The sequence below is a fragment of the Engystomops pustulosus genome, chromosome 11 (genome assembly GCF_040894005.1).
Source record: "Engystomops pustulosus chromosome 11, aEngPut4.maternal, whole genome shotgun sequence".
Lineage (NCBI taxonomy): Eukaryota > Metazoa > Chordata > Amphibia > Anura > Leptodactylidae > Engystomops > Engystomops pustulosus.
In genome coordinates, this window is record NC_092421.1 from 72,137,172 (window position 1) to 72,149,683 (window position 12,512).

The window sequence follows — 12,512 nt, forward strand, 5'->3', positions numbered from 1 at the left end:
CGCCTGACGTCTATGCGATGGAAATGTTTTTCTTGGAGTCAGTATTACCGGAAAATTCAGGCTTTATTATGTGACTGAAATGCTCCGAACTACAACTACCGGCATGCACCGAGACACAAAAAAATCATGACGACACTACGCATGACCACGGAGGAGGAGTAGAGCGCTACGGTATGCGCATGCGTACAGTGCTCTACCTGAGGCCCGGACAACAGAATTGATCGGTGATCGGGCAGCCGCCCGCACCCTCATCCAATCCTACACACTGGAGGCGGAATGCGGTGCCCGGGTGTAAGCAGCTCCCGGTAACGGTAAGAGGGAGTGTGAGGACACCCCAGAGGGGGCGGGGCTTGTAAAAGTGACGTCAGAGGAGACCGTCCACAACAAATGTTCTAGTGTAGTGTCTCAGCTGGTTGTGCAGCACTGTGTGTGTGATTGCTGGACCTACGTATGTGTGTGATGACATCACTGCATCTGTAATATTCTATGTACAGGGATGATGACATCACATGACGTGGAATATTCTGTTTATACATGTGTGTTGACATCACTACAATATTCTATATACATGTGTGATGACATCACTCTACAATATTCTATATACTTGTGTGATGACATCACTCTACAGTATTCTATATACGTGTGCTGACATCACTGTGTATATATGTGTGATGATATCACTCTACAATATTCTATATACATGTGTGATGACATCACTCTACAATATTCTATATACATGTGTGATGACATCACTCTACAATATTCTATATACATGTGTGATGACATCACTTTATGTGTAATTTCTCGTGTATAGTGATGTAGTGACATTATAGAATATTATACAGGTAGTGATGTCACTTTATGCAGAGGGACACCTGTAATTGACTGTACAGAGATGTGATGACCTTAAATTTCCCATGTACAGTGACATCACTGAATCTGTAATAATCTTTATATATGTTATGATAACATCGCTATACTTATCATATCTGATTTCCAGTGGAATCCTTCCTGCATCCAATATATACTAACATATATATATATATATATATATATATATATGGAGTGACAAAATTACTTTCTGTGTAATATCCCAAGTATCTGGGATACTGCATCTCTTATACCCTATGTACATGTGTGATTGTCATTTAGGGCTGTGTCATCTAATTATTATAGTGTAGTTACAGGCGGTCCCCCTACTTAAGGACATCTGACTTACAGACGCCCCCCTAGTTACAGACGGACCCCTCTGCCTACTGTGACCTCTGGTGAAGCTCTCTGGATGTTACTATAGTCCCAGACTGCACTGATCAGCTGTAAGGTGTCTGTAATGAAGCTTTATTGATAATCCTTGGTCCCATTACAGCAAAAAAAAGTTTGAAACGCCAATTGTCACTGGGACAAAAAATTACATACAAATTCAACTTAAGAACAAACCTATGGAACCAGCCTGTATAATATTCTCTATATGTGTGTGATGATTTCACTATACAATAGTCTGTATGATAATGATGTGATGAATTTTCCTTAGGGTACATTCACACGCGGTATGAATGTACTGTGCGGGAGTGGAGGAGGAGGTGGCCCCTCCTCCCTCCATAGGAAACAGTGGCGCACGGCTGCACACTCGCAAAAAGATAGAGAATACTCTTTTTGCGGTGTACGGCGTGGATCTGTACCGCCGCCGGGCCGCCATTGCCGTATATGGGGACGTATATGTAGCCGCATGTACGTCCCCATGTACGACAGTGTGAATGAGCCCTTAATTGACTTGTAGCATCACTGTACTTCCGCTTATATACATGCCTGATAGTATCAAATAATATATCTAATAGACAGGTGTGATTGCATCACTAAATTGGCTTGTTATCCACTATCGACATTCTGATCATTGAGGGCTCCGACTGGCGAAGGGGGACCCCCAGAATACAGGGATCTTGCTCTCAGTAGCTGATGCAGTTACAGGCCGAGCATGTGCTCTGCGCTCCATTCAGTACTATAGAAGAGCTCAAAATCTCTCTGGCTCTTTCATACACAATGAATGGGAGTGCTGGAAATACCTGAGCGCTGTGCTCTGCAATTCCAACACTCCCATAGTATTGCACGAAGCCTGGCCTGCTGTTCCACCCATCACTGACAATGGGACCCCCCATTTCTCTGACTTGCTGAGGGTCCTGTTCTCATAATCGGTTGGGGACCCAGCAATTGTATTCAGATTCAGCAATCAGATTGTTATAAGGGATAACATGCAAACATGGTACAACCCCTTTAGGTTTGGGCACGTACCAGGCTGCTGGCCCTTCATATATAGGATCCCGGTGGTCTGGTTGCTGGATGGCAGGACAGCACAGGGTACACTTTATTCCATAAGTATGACAGCATGTCCCAGTTATACATGAGCTGTTCTGTACTGGAGGGACTGGAGCCGCTCTGTGCTGGAGGGACTGGAGCCGCTCTGTGCTGGAGGGACTGGAGCCGCTCTGTGCTGGAGGGACTGGAGCCGCTCTGTGCTGGAGGGACTGGAGCCGCTCTGTGCTGGAGGGACTGGAGCCGATCTGTGCTGGAGGGACTGGAGCCGCTCTGTGCTGGAGGGACTGGAGCCGCTCTGTGCTGGAGGGACTGGAGCCGCTCTGTGCTGGAGGGACTGGAGCCGCTCTGTGCTGGAGGGACTGGAGCCGCTCTGTGCTGGAGGGACTGGAGCCGCTCTGTGCTGGAGGGACTGGAGCCGCTCTGTGCTGGAGGGACTGGAGCCGCTCTGTGCTGGAGGGACTGGAGCCGCTCTGTGCTGGAGGGACTGGAGCCGCTCTGTGCTGGAGGGACTGGAGCCGCTCTGTGCTGGAGGGACTGGAGCCGCTCTGTGCTGGAGGGACTGGAGCCGCTCTGTGCTGGAGGGACTGGAGCCGCTCTGTGCTGGAGGGACTGGAGCCGCTCTGTGCTGGAGGGACTGGAGCCGCTCTGTGCTGGAGGGACTGGAGCCGCTCTGTGCTGGAGGGACTGGAGCCGCTCTGTGCTGGAGGGACTGGAGCCGCTCTGTGCTGGAGGGACTGGAGCCGCTCTGTGCTGGAGGGACTGGAGCCGCTCTGTGCTGGAGGGACTGGAGCTGATCATCTGTGCTGGAGGGACTGGAGCCGCTCTGTGCTGGAGGGACTGGAGCCGCTCTGTGCTGGAGGGACTGGAGCCGCTCTGTGCTGGAGGGGCTGGAGCCGCTCTGTGCTGGAGGGGCTGGAGCCGCTCTGTGCTGGAGGGGCTGGAGCCGCTCTGTGCTGGAGGGGCTGGAGCTGCTCTGTGCTGGAGGGGCTGGAGCTGCTCTGTGCTGGAGGACTGGAGCTGCTCTGTGCTGGAGGGGCTGGAGCTGCTCTGTGCTGGAGGACTGGAGCTGATCTATACTGGAGGAGTGGAGTTGATCTATGCTGGAGGACTCATCCACACCCTGCACTGGATTATCTTTAGTCTTCTGTAGGTGTATGTGCCGCACTCTCTCGGCCACCCAGATGTGTGCAGACACTTGGCTGTAGTATTAGGATATTACACTGCACCCTGTGTCTGTACAGCGGGCACACAGAGGGCCTTGTGTGCGGAGACATAGAGGGGCTGTGTCCTGCCTCAGACTCCCCGGCTTGTAATATACATCCCATAGTGTCTCTACAGTCCTCTATAGGGTCTGGGAGATGCAGTAGATGGGGGGAATTGTTGACCTATCTGGGGCTATTATTGTGTGAAAGTCAAAATGTAAGATTTTATATAGTTAAAGAGGATTCCCAGACCTGGATATCTTTGGAATAAGAGGTCAATATCATCCTAGTGGGGGTCCGGCCCCTGCTGATCTGATACGCATGTCCTAAGGACCAGTCATCAGTATCCAAATCCTTAAACTTCTTTAAAGGAAATCTATCACCTAAACCAAGATAAACCAGACACTTCCTCATCTATCCAGACACTGACTGCGGTAATCTAAATATATTTCTTATTCGTGGCCTCCTTCCTTCTAAAATCAACTTTTTAAAATGATGCTAATGAGCCTAATGGGCTACTCTAGCCACTCTGTGATCTGGCTTCACAGGCTGTTACACTGTCTCACCCTCCCAACCTGCACCCTATAGTGAGAACGTCCTGCTGTAATCTCAGTGCTGAGGATGCAGGGGGGAGGGCAAGACAGTGTAACAGTCTGGAAAGCCAGAGTAGCCTGTCGGGCTCATTAGCATCATTTTAAAAGTTGATTTTATTATTAAGGAAGGCATGGGTAACAAATATAAGATCATTATCACAGTCATGGCGCTATGCAGTAAGTGTGCCCGGTTTATAATGCTCGATTTTGATGGTAAATTTCTTATAAAATTTACACTCCTCTTATACCCCTCCCTCCCCTGCCATAGGCAGAGAGGCGGTGACGAAACTCGGCTCTCGTCCTTTCCAGTTGTGCACTGCTCATGCATGGGAATAGCCAGGAGCCCCCTGATGTTACTGGCTCCCGCGCTGGGACAGCGGTGAGAGAAGGTGGGAAGTAAGCCTGGTAAGAGGAGTGCAGGAAAGGGCTCCTGGGGGTGTTACCAGAGCCCCTCCATGCTGTGACAATGTGCAGGAGCACAGCCCCCCTTCCACTGTGTGCTGAAACGTCCTCTGTAGTGAGATAATATTAGGCAGAGGGAGGGCTAAAGCACTGAGAGAGCAAGGGGAGTGAAGCTGCAGCCCAGAGGGGCTCTGGTGACACCACCAGGAGCACTTCTAAATCAGTAGCATTATTTTAGATATTTTCGAAGGTAACAAATAGAAGATCATGACCACAGTCACGGTGCCTGGATCTATGAGTAATTGCCACAGAGGCTCGAGACTACACATCAAGCTCCCGGTGCATGCGTAATGTGCAACTGCAGACGGATCCTAGGGCCCAGAGTGGCGCCCAGATTGTCACCTGCGCTGTTCCTATTATTCTATGCACTGATCAGGACACATGATGAGGCCCTATAGGCTCCCACTGACTGACTCTATTCTCTCTGCTTTCAGGAAGGGGAGCGACTGCAGGAACTGAACACCACAACTGAATATGGGTGAGAAAAAACCGGAGGCGCTGGACTTCGTCAAAGATTTCCAGGAATATCTCACCCAGCAAACGCACCACGTCAATATGATATCTGGCTCCGTGAGTGGAGAGAAAGAGGCCGACAGCTTACAAGGAGGTAAGTGACCCTGCCCCATAGCGTCCACTATGTAACACGTGGGATGGGGGACACTAGTGGGTGCACAGAGGGTCACTAGTGGGTCCAGTAACACTGGAGTCACTCCACCTTTATACACAACAATTTATTGGCCATTATTATTTGGGAAGGGAGGGGGTGTATTCTCTGGCAGTGGGCACACACTATCTGGGAGGGAAGACTGGGTGCCCTTTACTTAAAATATTAACCCATAAGTCAACTTTGTGTTTCACAGTCTCAGCTTTTTCAAGATCTCTGCTTGCTTTTATTATACAAATTAAAAAATCTGATACTATACACAATTGGTGTTTTAGCTCCTGTCACTCAGTGATGGTCAGTGTAAGATTCCAGAGTGTGACTGGGGACTCTCTGAGCAGACACTTCATGATCCCTCTTTGCTGTGAGCTGACAATGTGCTTAGATTATCAGGTTACAAGGTTTATCTACACTTTTATTTAGCTTCTGAACAATCTACTAGTATCTGACACATAGAAAGAGAGATGAGACAGATCAGAGTCATGAGATCCATGAGATGAATATAAAGCATAATGAGATTCTCAGCCCTGCTAACTCAACTACAACACACACAGAGTCAGCTCTGCTATATGCCTCCCACCCCTGGATTGTCCGTAGCTTGTAGAGTAAGTCTTTGCACACTGGTGCTTGAAAGCAGGAAGTTCCTGTGTCTGAGCTGGTCTTGTAATGCAGGGGTGAGGGCAGGAGGCAGAGAGCACTGCAGTGTGCAGCTAGGAGAAGCTATTCATGAGAAGAATCTGACCATAGCCAGAAGGTTTACAGTCAGATACAGGGGCAACCAAACTTATAAATACTAGGACTGATAGAGACAGGTTGGAATCATATCTGTGAAATGCTGCCTTGTTGTTAATAACAGTAAATTAGAGAGGACCTGTCACCCATAAAAAAGGCACTAGGAGCTGCCTACTAAAGTAAGCTAGCAGTGTTACGATAAAGCTAGCAGACACTGCTGCACTGTACAATAGAAGCTCACAGTGGTCCAGCGTATTCATGAGGGGGCGGGACTAGGGAGTGGGAGGGGCGGTCCAGGGGAGAAGCAGCTCAGACCACCCACTCATGAATATGCCGGACCCCCTAAGGCAGTGATGGCTAACCTATGGCACTAGTGCCAGAGGTGGCACTCAGAGCCCTTTCTGTGGGCACTCAGGCCATCAGCCCAGGACTGAGTTCACCAAACAGGAACAAATCCATGAAATCTTCCTGCAGTCCTGGGAAATTTATGCGATGCTGCGATCAGCACTATTTTATAGCAACACTTCATTGGCTGTTTGGAATTGCTTGAAAATTGAGAAGGTTTTGAAAGAAGTGCATTATCCTTGGAGGTCATCCTGCTGGACCCACCATTCTAACTCTACAGAGAGACCCTAGAGAAAAGCTATAATGAGAGATTGATTTGGCCACTTTCTTTAAACTGTATTGGTGGCCTCAGGCGGCCGATACAATTAAAGAAGTGGAAGAATAGGTAGCAATAAGTTACTGCTTAAAATGGCACATCAGATTATATAAGTGGGTTTTGGTTGTACTTTGGGCACTCGGTCTCTAAAAGGTTCACCATCACTGCCCTAAGGTAAAGTAAGCGGCTCCTAGTGCCTTTTTTATGGGCGACAGGTCCTCTTTAAGAATCTTGTCTTTGTTATACCAGTTTAACATAGCCTAGGGGATTTAGCCAAGTGTTTCCATTTCTGTACAGTAAGCAGAGATTTTGAAAATGGCTCTAAATTAAAATTCAAGTTTTTTAAAAGCAACGCGATTCCTAGATCTTTGGACGGGGTCTTGTCCCCTCTTTTGAATCTAGTGGATACACACACTGCCCCGGTGCTCACATGTGCCACTGCATTCAGAGTGGGGGACTTGGGACCCTGATTCCTATGATAGAAGGTGTCCCACTGATCTACAGGTACATATATATATGACACATTAGTGATGTCCGTGCTCCTGGGGTGTTTCCGTCATCCGTGTATTCTGTGTCTGTGCTGACCCTGTCCCCGTGACAGACGCCGCTGTTGCTCTTCATTGACTCATTTTCTATGAATTAGGGCCACAAAACCACGATGTGTTCACCGCTAACTCTCCGTGCCTTGCTCTACCGGCAGCTGGGACAGACAGTGATCAGAATGGGCTGGACCACCCGTCTGTGGAGGTGTCTCTGGATGACAGTGCGGGAATGCTGGTGGATGGCTTTGAGCGGACATATGATGGGAAACTAAAGTGTCGCTACTGTAACTACGCCAGCAAGGGCACCGCCCGTCTCATAGAGCACATACGCATACACACAGGTAGGACCCTGCCTGTATGCATGAGGGGGGAGGGGATCAGTGCTCCTTGTACTGACCTGCAGAAAATGGATTCATACTGAGGTCTATCCAGTTTATTAAAAAAAAAAACTTTGCTTAAGACTTTTAACTTTGGACCTTGTCCTCTGCGGCCATTGTTAGTATGGAAGCGCTGTGCGTAAAATTGTACTAGAAAGGAAGCAGCACTTCTCTACATACATTGTATTAAGAGGGTTGTACTAAGTATTACGATTCTCTATCCACAAAATAGAACATAACAATCTGATTGCAATCTGGGGTCTGACTGCAGGGACTGTCATCGATCATGATCACTAATTGATGGAGCGGCAGGTCAAGCATGTGCTCTGCTACTCCATTCAATAGCATTGGAGTTTTTTCAAAATTGTTGAGTACAACACCTGGGTACCCCTGGCTTTCCCATTCATTGTCTATGTGTGTGCTGGAGATACCCAAGCGTAGATTTTTTTTCCAACTATTCTAAAAATACTAAGTGGATCGGAAGTGTAGGTGTTTGCTGCCACTTCATTAAAGCGGTTTTCCCACAAACTAATGTTAGGCCCTATCCACAGGACTTGCTGATCAGATTGCGAAAACGTGGTGTCCGATGGGCTCTCACGTACCTCCGTCTGATCCCTTGTCGCTCCTTCAGACTAATGGAGCAGACGGCCCCGCATGAACATTTTGCTCCATTAATCTCTATGGAGCTGACAGCGATTGCGATCGTTTTTGTGATTTGTGGGGGACTAACACTGAGACCCCCACTGATCAGCAAGTTAGACACTATCCCATGGATATGGCCTAACTTTAGTTCCTGAGAAAACCCTTTTAACTACTATGAGAACATCAGAAATTGCCGAGCACAGCGCTCAGGCATTCTCATCTACGTGAGTACCAGAGATTTTTTTTCCCACCATTCTCAATGAACGAGAGTGCCTGAGCACTATGTTCTGACATATCTGACGATCACATAGAAGTTAAAGAAATCTACCGCTTTACAAAAGTAAAAACACTTACTCGTCCACTCTCATGCGGGGATCACCTAGAAAAAAAAAATAGTTATAAAAAGCAGCCCAAAGCATGTGGACGAAATTTCCAGCGATCCGTACTTCTAATTATTCACGCCTCTTGCACCTCCCATGTTGGAGATGGAGTGTGACATCACACAGGGGGCATGAATAATTAGCAGCCCGGAGCACTGGACATCTCGTGCCCACACTCTGGGCTGCTTTTTATAGTTTTTTTTCCCTGAGTAATCCCGGTTAGAGAGTGGTAGATTCCTTTTAATGGAATAGCAGGACCCACAGTCGTCTTACCGATTCATTCAGTTATCAAGAAGAGACTTTTTAACCCCTTCCCGACGCGCGCCGTACTAGTACGGCGCGCGCCGGGTCCCGGTGCATGTAGAGGGCTCGCGGGCCGAGCCCTCTCCATAGCCGGTAAGTCTTTGCTGCATATTGCAGCAAAGGCTTACCGGTAACACCCGCGATCGGTGCTAGCACCGATCGCGGGTGCTTTCACCGCGATCGCCTCCGGCAATGCTGCCGGAGGCTTCAAAAAGATGGCGCCGCCATCTTGGCGCGGATCTCCGCTCCCCGATGACGTCACGGGGAGCGGTGATCCGTTGCCATGACAGCATCGGGCCTCACGAAGGCCCGAAGCTGTCTCGTTTTAACCTATTCATTACAATGTGCTATCAGCACATTGTAATGAATGAGGAGTAAAATCCCCATATACTGCCATATTGCAGTATGGCAGTATATGGTAGGATCGATCAGACAACCTAGGGTTAAAGTACCCTAGGGAGTCTGAAAAATAGTTAAAGTGAAAGTAAAAAAAAGTTTAAAAAAAAAAATTTATATTAAAAAAACCTAAAAATTCAAATCACCCCCCTTTCCCTAGAACTGATATTAATATTAATAAACAGTAAAAATCATAAACACATTAGGTATCACCGCGTCCGAAAATGTCCGATCTATCAAAATATAATAACGGTTTTTCACTGCGTTTAACCCCGTAACGGAAAATAGCGTCCAAAGTCAAAAATGACATTTTTTTGCCATTTTGGAAAATATAAAAAAATTAATAAAAAGTGATCAAAAGGTAGCACAGTCCTAACAATGATAGCAATGAAAACGCCATCAAAAGTCGCAAAAAATGACACCACCCACAGCTCCGTACACCAAAGTATGAAAAAGTTATTAGCGCCAGAAGATGGCAAAATCAAAAAAAAAATTTTTGTACAGGAGGTTTTAATTTTTTTAAATGTATGAAAACATTATAAAACCTGTACAAATGTGGTATCCCTGTGATCGTAGCAACCCAAAGAATAAAGTAGACATGTCATTTGGGACGCAGAGTGAAAGCTGTGAAATCCAAGCCCACAAGAAAACGTCGCAAATGTGTTTTTTCACCATTTTCACTGCATTTGGAATTTTTTTCCCGCTTCCCAGTACGCGCCATGGAATATTAAATACCGTCACTACGAAGTGCAATTTGTTACGCAGAAAATAAGCCATAACACAGCTCTTTATGTGGAAAAATAAAAAAGTTATAGATTTTTGAAGGTGGGGAGTGAAAAATGGAAGTGAAAAAACTAAAAAAGGCCAAGTCGTTAAGGGGTTAAACACTGGCTGTGAACAGGAAGAAAACAATACATCTATTTCTATTATTATAATAAAGGGATTGTCCAGCAACAGAAAATTTGGGATTTGATTTGGGAAGAAAACAACCATTTTTTTAATATTCTGGAAAACCCCTTTGAGCTGCAGCTTTCCTGCATTTAGCCATATTACTTTTTCACTGGAGATCTGGTCTAAAGTTTTTCAAACAGATAATCAGGTGGTCTGTGAACCACGGCTTTGCAGTGGGCAGATTTCAAGGACACAGTGCCAGGGACAGTGCGCGTCATAACGATCATAATCCCTCTAAACTGCTGCGCCAAACTACGAGTACAGCGGGGAAGAAGGGACTTCTTGTGTCATAATGCTATCATGCTCCCAGTCCCATCATCTGCGCTGTGTTCGGTCCGTGATTCATGGACCGACTGCACTCGTCTGAATAAGCCCCAAGGTTCACTCTATTTATAATAGCGTACACTGAGCACAAGTGTAGGAAGCGGTTCCTGATATATATGCCACTTGTTCTATTTTGGTGTTATACTAGTAGACTGCACTTCATAGTATACAAGAGCATAGAACAGGGAGCATTGCCCATGGAAAGTTTACCTTCTATCCTAATAAATTTGGTACAGTTCCTCTTAGCAGTGTGAACACCGTCCAGATTGGAGAAGATCAGATATAAAGAGGGATTTATTGCGCTCAGTTCTCGGCTCTTCTTATTTCAGCCACTTTGGTTCTGCAACAATGATCAAAGATATAAAAGTGATAATAAAATATATAAAACATGCTGTAGAGTCCATTTTGATTTTATTGTGTTATTTTAGTCTTTTGCGTTGCTTTAGGGCTATTTTTTCTATCCATCCTGCTAATATTTTGTGTCTTATTTCCCGGCAGGTGAGAAGCCGCACCGCTGTCACCTGTGTCCCTTTGCATCGGCCTATGAGCGCCACCTGGAGGCTCACATGCGCTCTCACACGGGGGAGAAGCCTTACAAGTGCGAGTTGTGTTCCTTCCGCTGCAGTGACCGCAGTAACCTGTCCCACCATCGCCGCCGGAAGCACAAGATGCTGCCCATCAAGGGCACGCGACCCACTCTCGGCAACAAGAAAATGTGGGGCGTGCTTCAGAAAAAGGTCAGCAGCTTAGGGTACGGCCGCCGAACACTTATTAACCTCAGTCCGCCGTCCATGGTGGTGCACAAGGCCGACTATCTGACCGACTTCTCTCACGAGATCCCCAACATCCAGAGCGAGGCTTATGAGAACCTAGCCAAGGCCACGCATGGATCAGGACTGTCCAGGGACCCGCAGGAGCTCATGGTGGACAACCCCTTAAACCAGCTGTCCACCTTGGCAGGACAGCTCTCCAGCCTTCCACCAGATACTCAGAACCCAGCTTCCCCAGACACCGGACCTTGTCCTGATGAGAAGCCTTTCATGATCCATCAGCCTCCCGCGCCAGCCTGTGCCTCTGCCGTCTCTACCAGCGTCCCTCAGAGCTCCTCGCCGGCCAGCCCCGAGGCCCGCCAAGCACACAATCACAGAAACTGTAGCCCCATGGCCGGACCCAGCAGCGAGCGGAGCGGCCGGACCAGCACCCCCAGCATTAGCAACAGCCAACCTAGCACACCAGCCCCCGCCCTGCCAGTCCAAGACCCCCAGCTCCTGCACCACTGCCAGCACTGTGACATGTACTTTGCAGACAACATCCTCTATACCATCCACATGGGGTGCCACGGATACGAGAACCCTTTCCAATGCAACATCTGTGGGTGCAAATGCAAAAACAAGTATGACTTTGCTTGCCACTTCGCTCGGGGTCAGCACAGCCAACACTGACACACTAGTAGCCTTCTGGTTTTTATCTCGTCTGTATAGAGAGTGCCTGTCATATGAAGACTATGAATAGCAAGTATGTGTCCAAAATAGGAAAAAAAAAAAATTACAATATGGCCGCCTTAACAGTATTGAGACAAGTAGGAGGGGCCAGGAGATTATGGACTTATTGGACTGTGACATAAGAACTGGATTGGGCACCTAATGTTTAGTTGTCTTCCCAGTTGTCCTCATGTCGCCCCCCCTTGCACAGAATATAAGGGGGGCTTTGTTTTTGTTTGTGGGAACCTCACAATTATCGTAATTACGGAAGATATCAGAGACTGTATGTTGGGATCTCCATGAATGTTGTACTGTCTGTACTTGTATTGTTTGCTATGTTTTTATTTTCTAGCGCCCCCTAGTGTGGGGGGGTCCGGAATGAAGTCATTTTTATGTTTTAACAATGATGGTTCCCAACAGGGAGGGGAAAAAAAGTAGTTTTTTTTTTTTTAAATATAAATTAATTAATTTATCCTCACTGGTTGTTCTATGTTT

General features: G+C 47.2%; 1 protein-coding gene across 2 annotated transcripts; it reads left to right on the top strand.

Annotated features, from left to right (window-relative positions):
• Positions 1-121: 121 nt before the first annotated feature.
• Positions 122-12,462, top strand: IKZF5 (IKAROS family zinc finger 5). Of its 2 annotated transcripts, none has more exons than XM_072130073.1 (4): positions 122-311; positions 5,002-5,174; positions 7,265-7,504; positions 11,035-12,462. In XM_072130073.1, the coding sequence occupies exons 2-4, from the start codon at positions 5,042-5,044 to the stop codon at positions 11,976-11,978; spliced, it is 1,317 nt and encodes a 438-aa protein (XP_071986174.1). In that variant the 5' UTR covers positions 122-311; positions 5,002-5,041; the 3' UTR covers positions 11,979-12,462. The 2 variants fall into 2 exon arrangements, with proteins under 2 accessions (XP_071986174.1, XP_071986175.1); XM_072130074.1 differs by having other exon boundaries at positions 123-311; positions 7,322-7,504.
• Positions 12,463-12,512: the final 50 nt, after the last annotated feature.

What these genes read in the sequence shown, in the direction of transcription:
- IKZF5 (XM_072130073.1), top strand. Translation starts at nt 5,042, where the DNA reads ATGGGTGAGAAAAAACCGGAGGCGCTGGACTTCGTCAAAGATTTCCAG. An exon ending in GGCCGACAGCTTACAAGGAG is followed by an intron (nt 5,175 to 7,264) that starts GTAAGTGACCCT and finishes TCTATGAATTAG; the next exon opens with GGCCACAAAACCACGATGTG. An exon ending in GCACATACGCATACACACAG is followed by an intron (nt 7,505 to 11,034) that starts GTAGGACCCTGC and finishes ATTTCCCGGCAG; the next exon opens with GTGAGAAGCCGCACCGCTGT.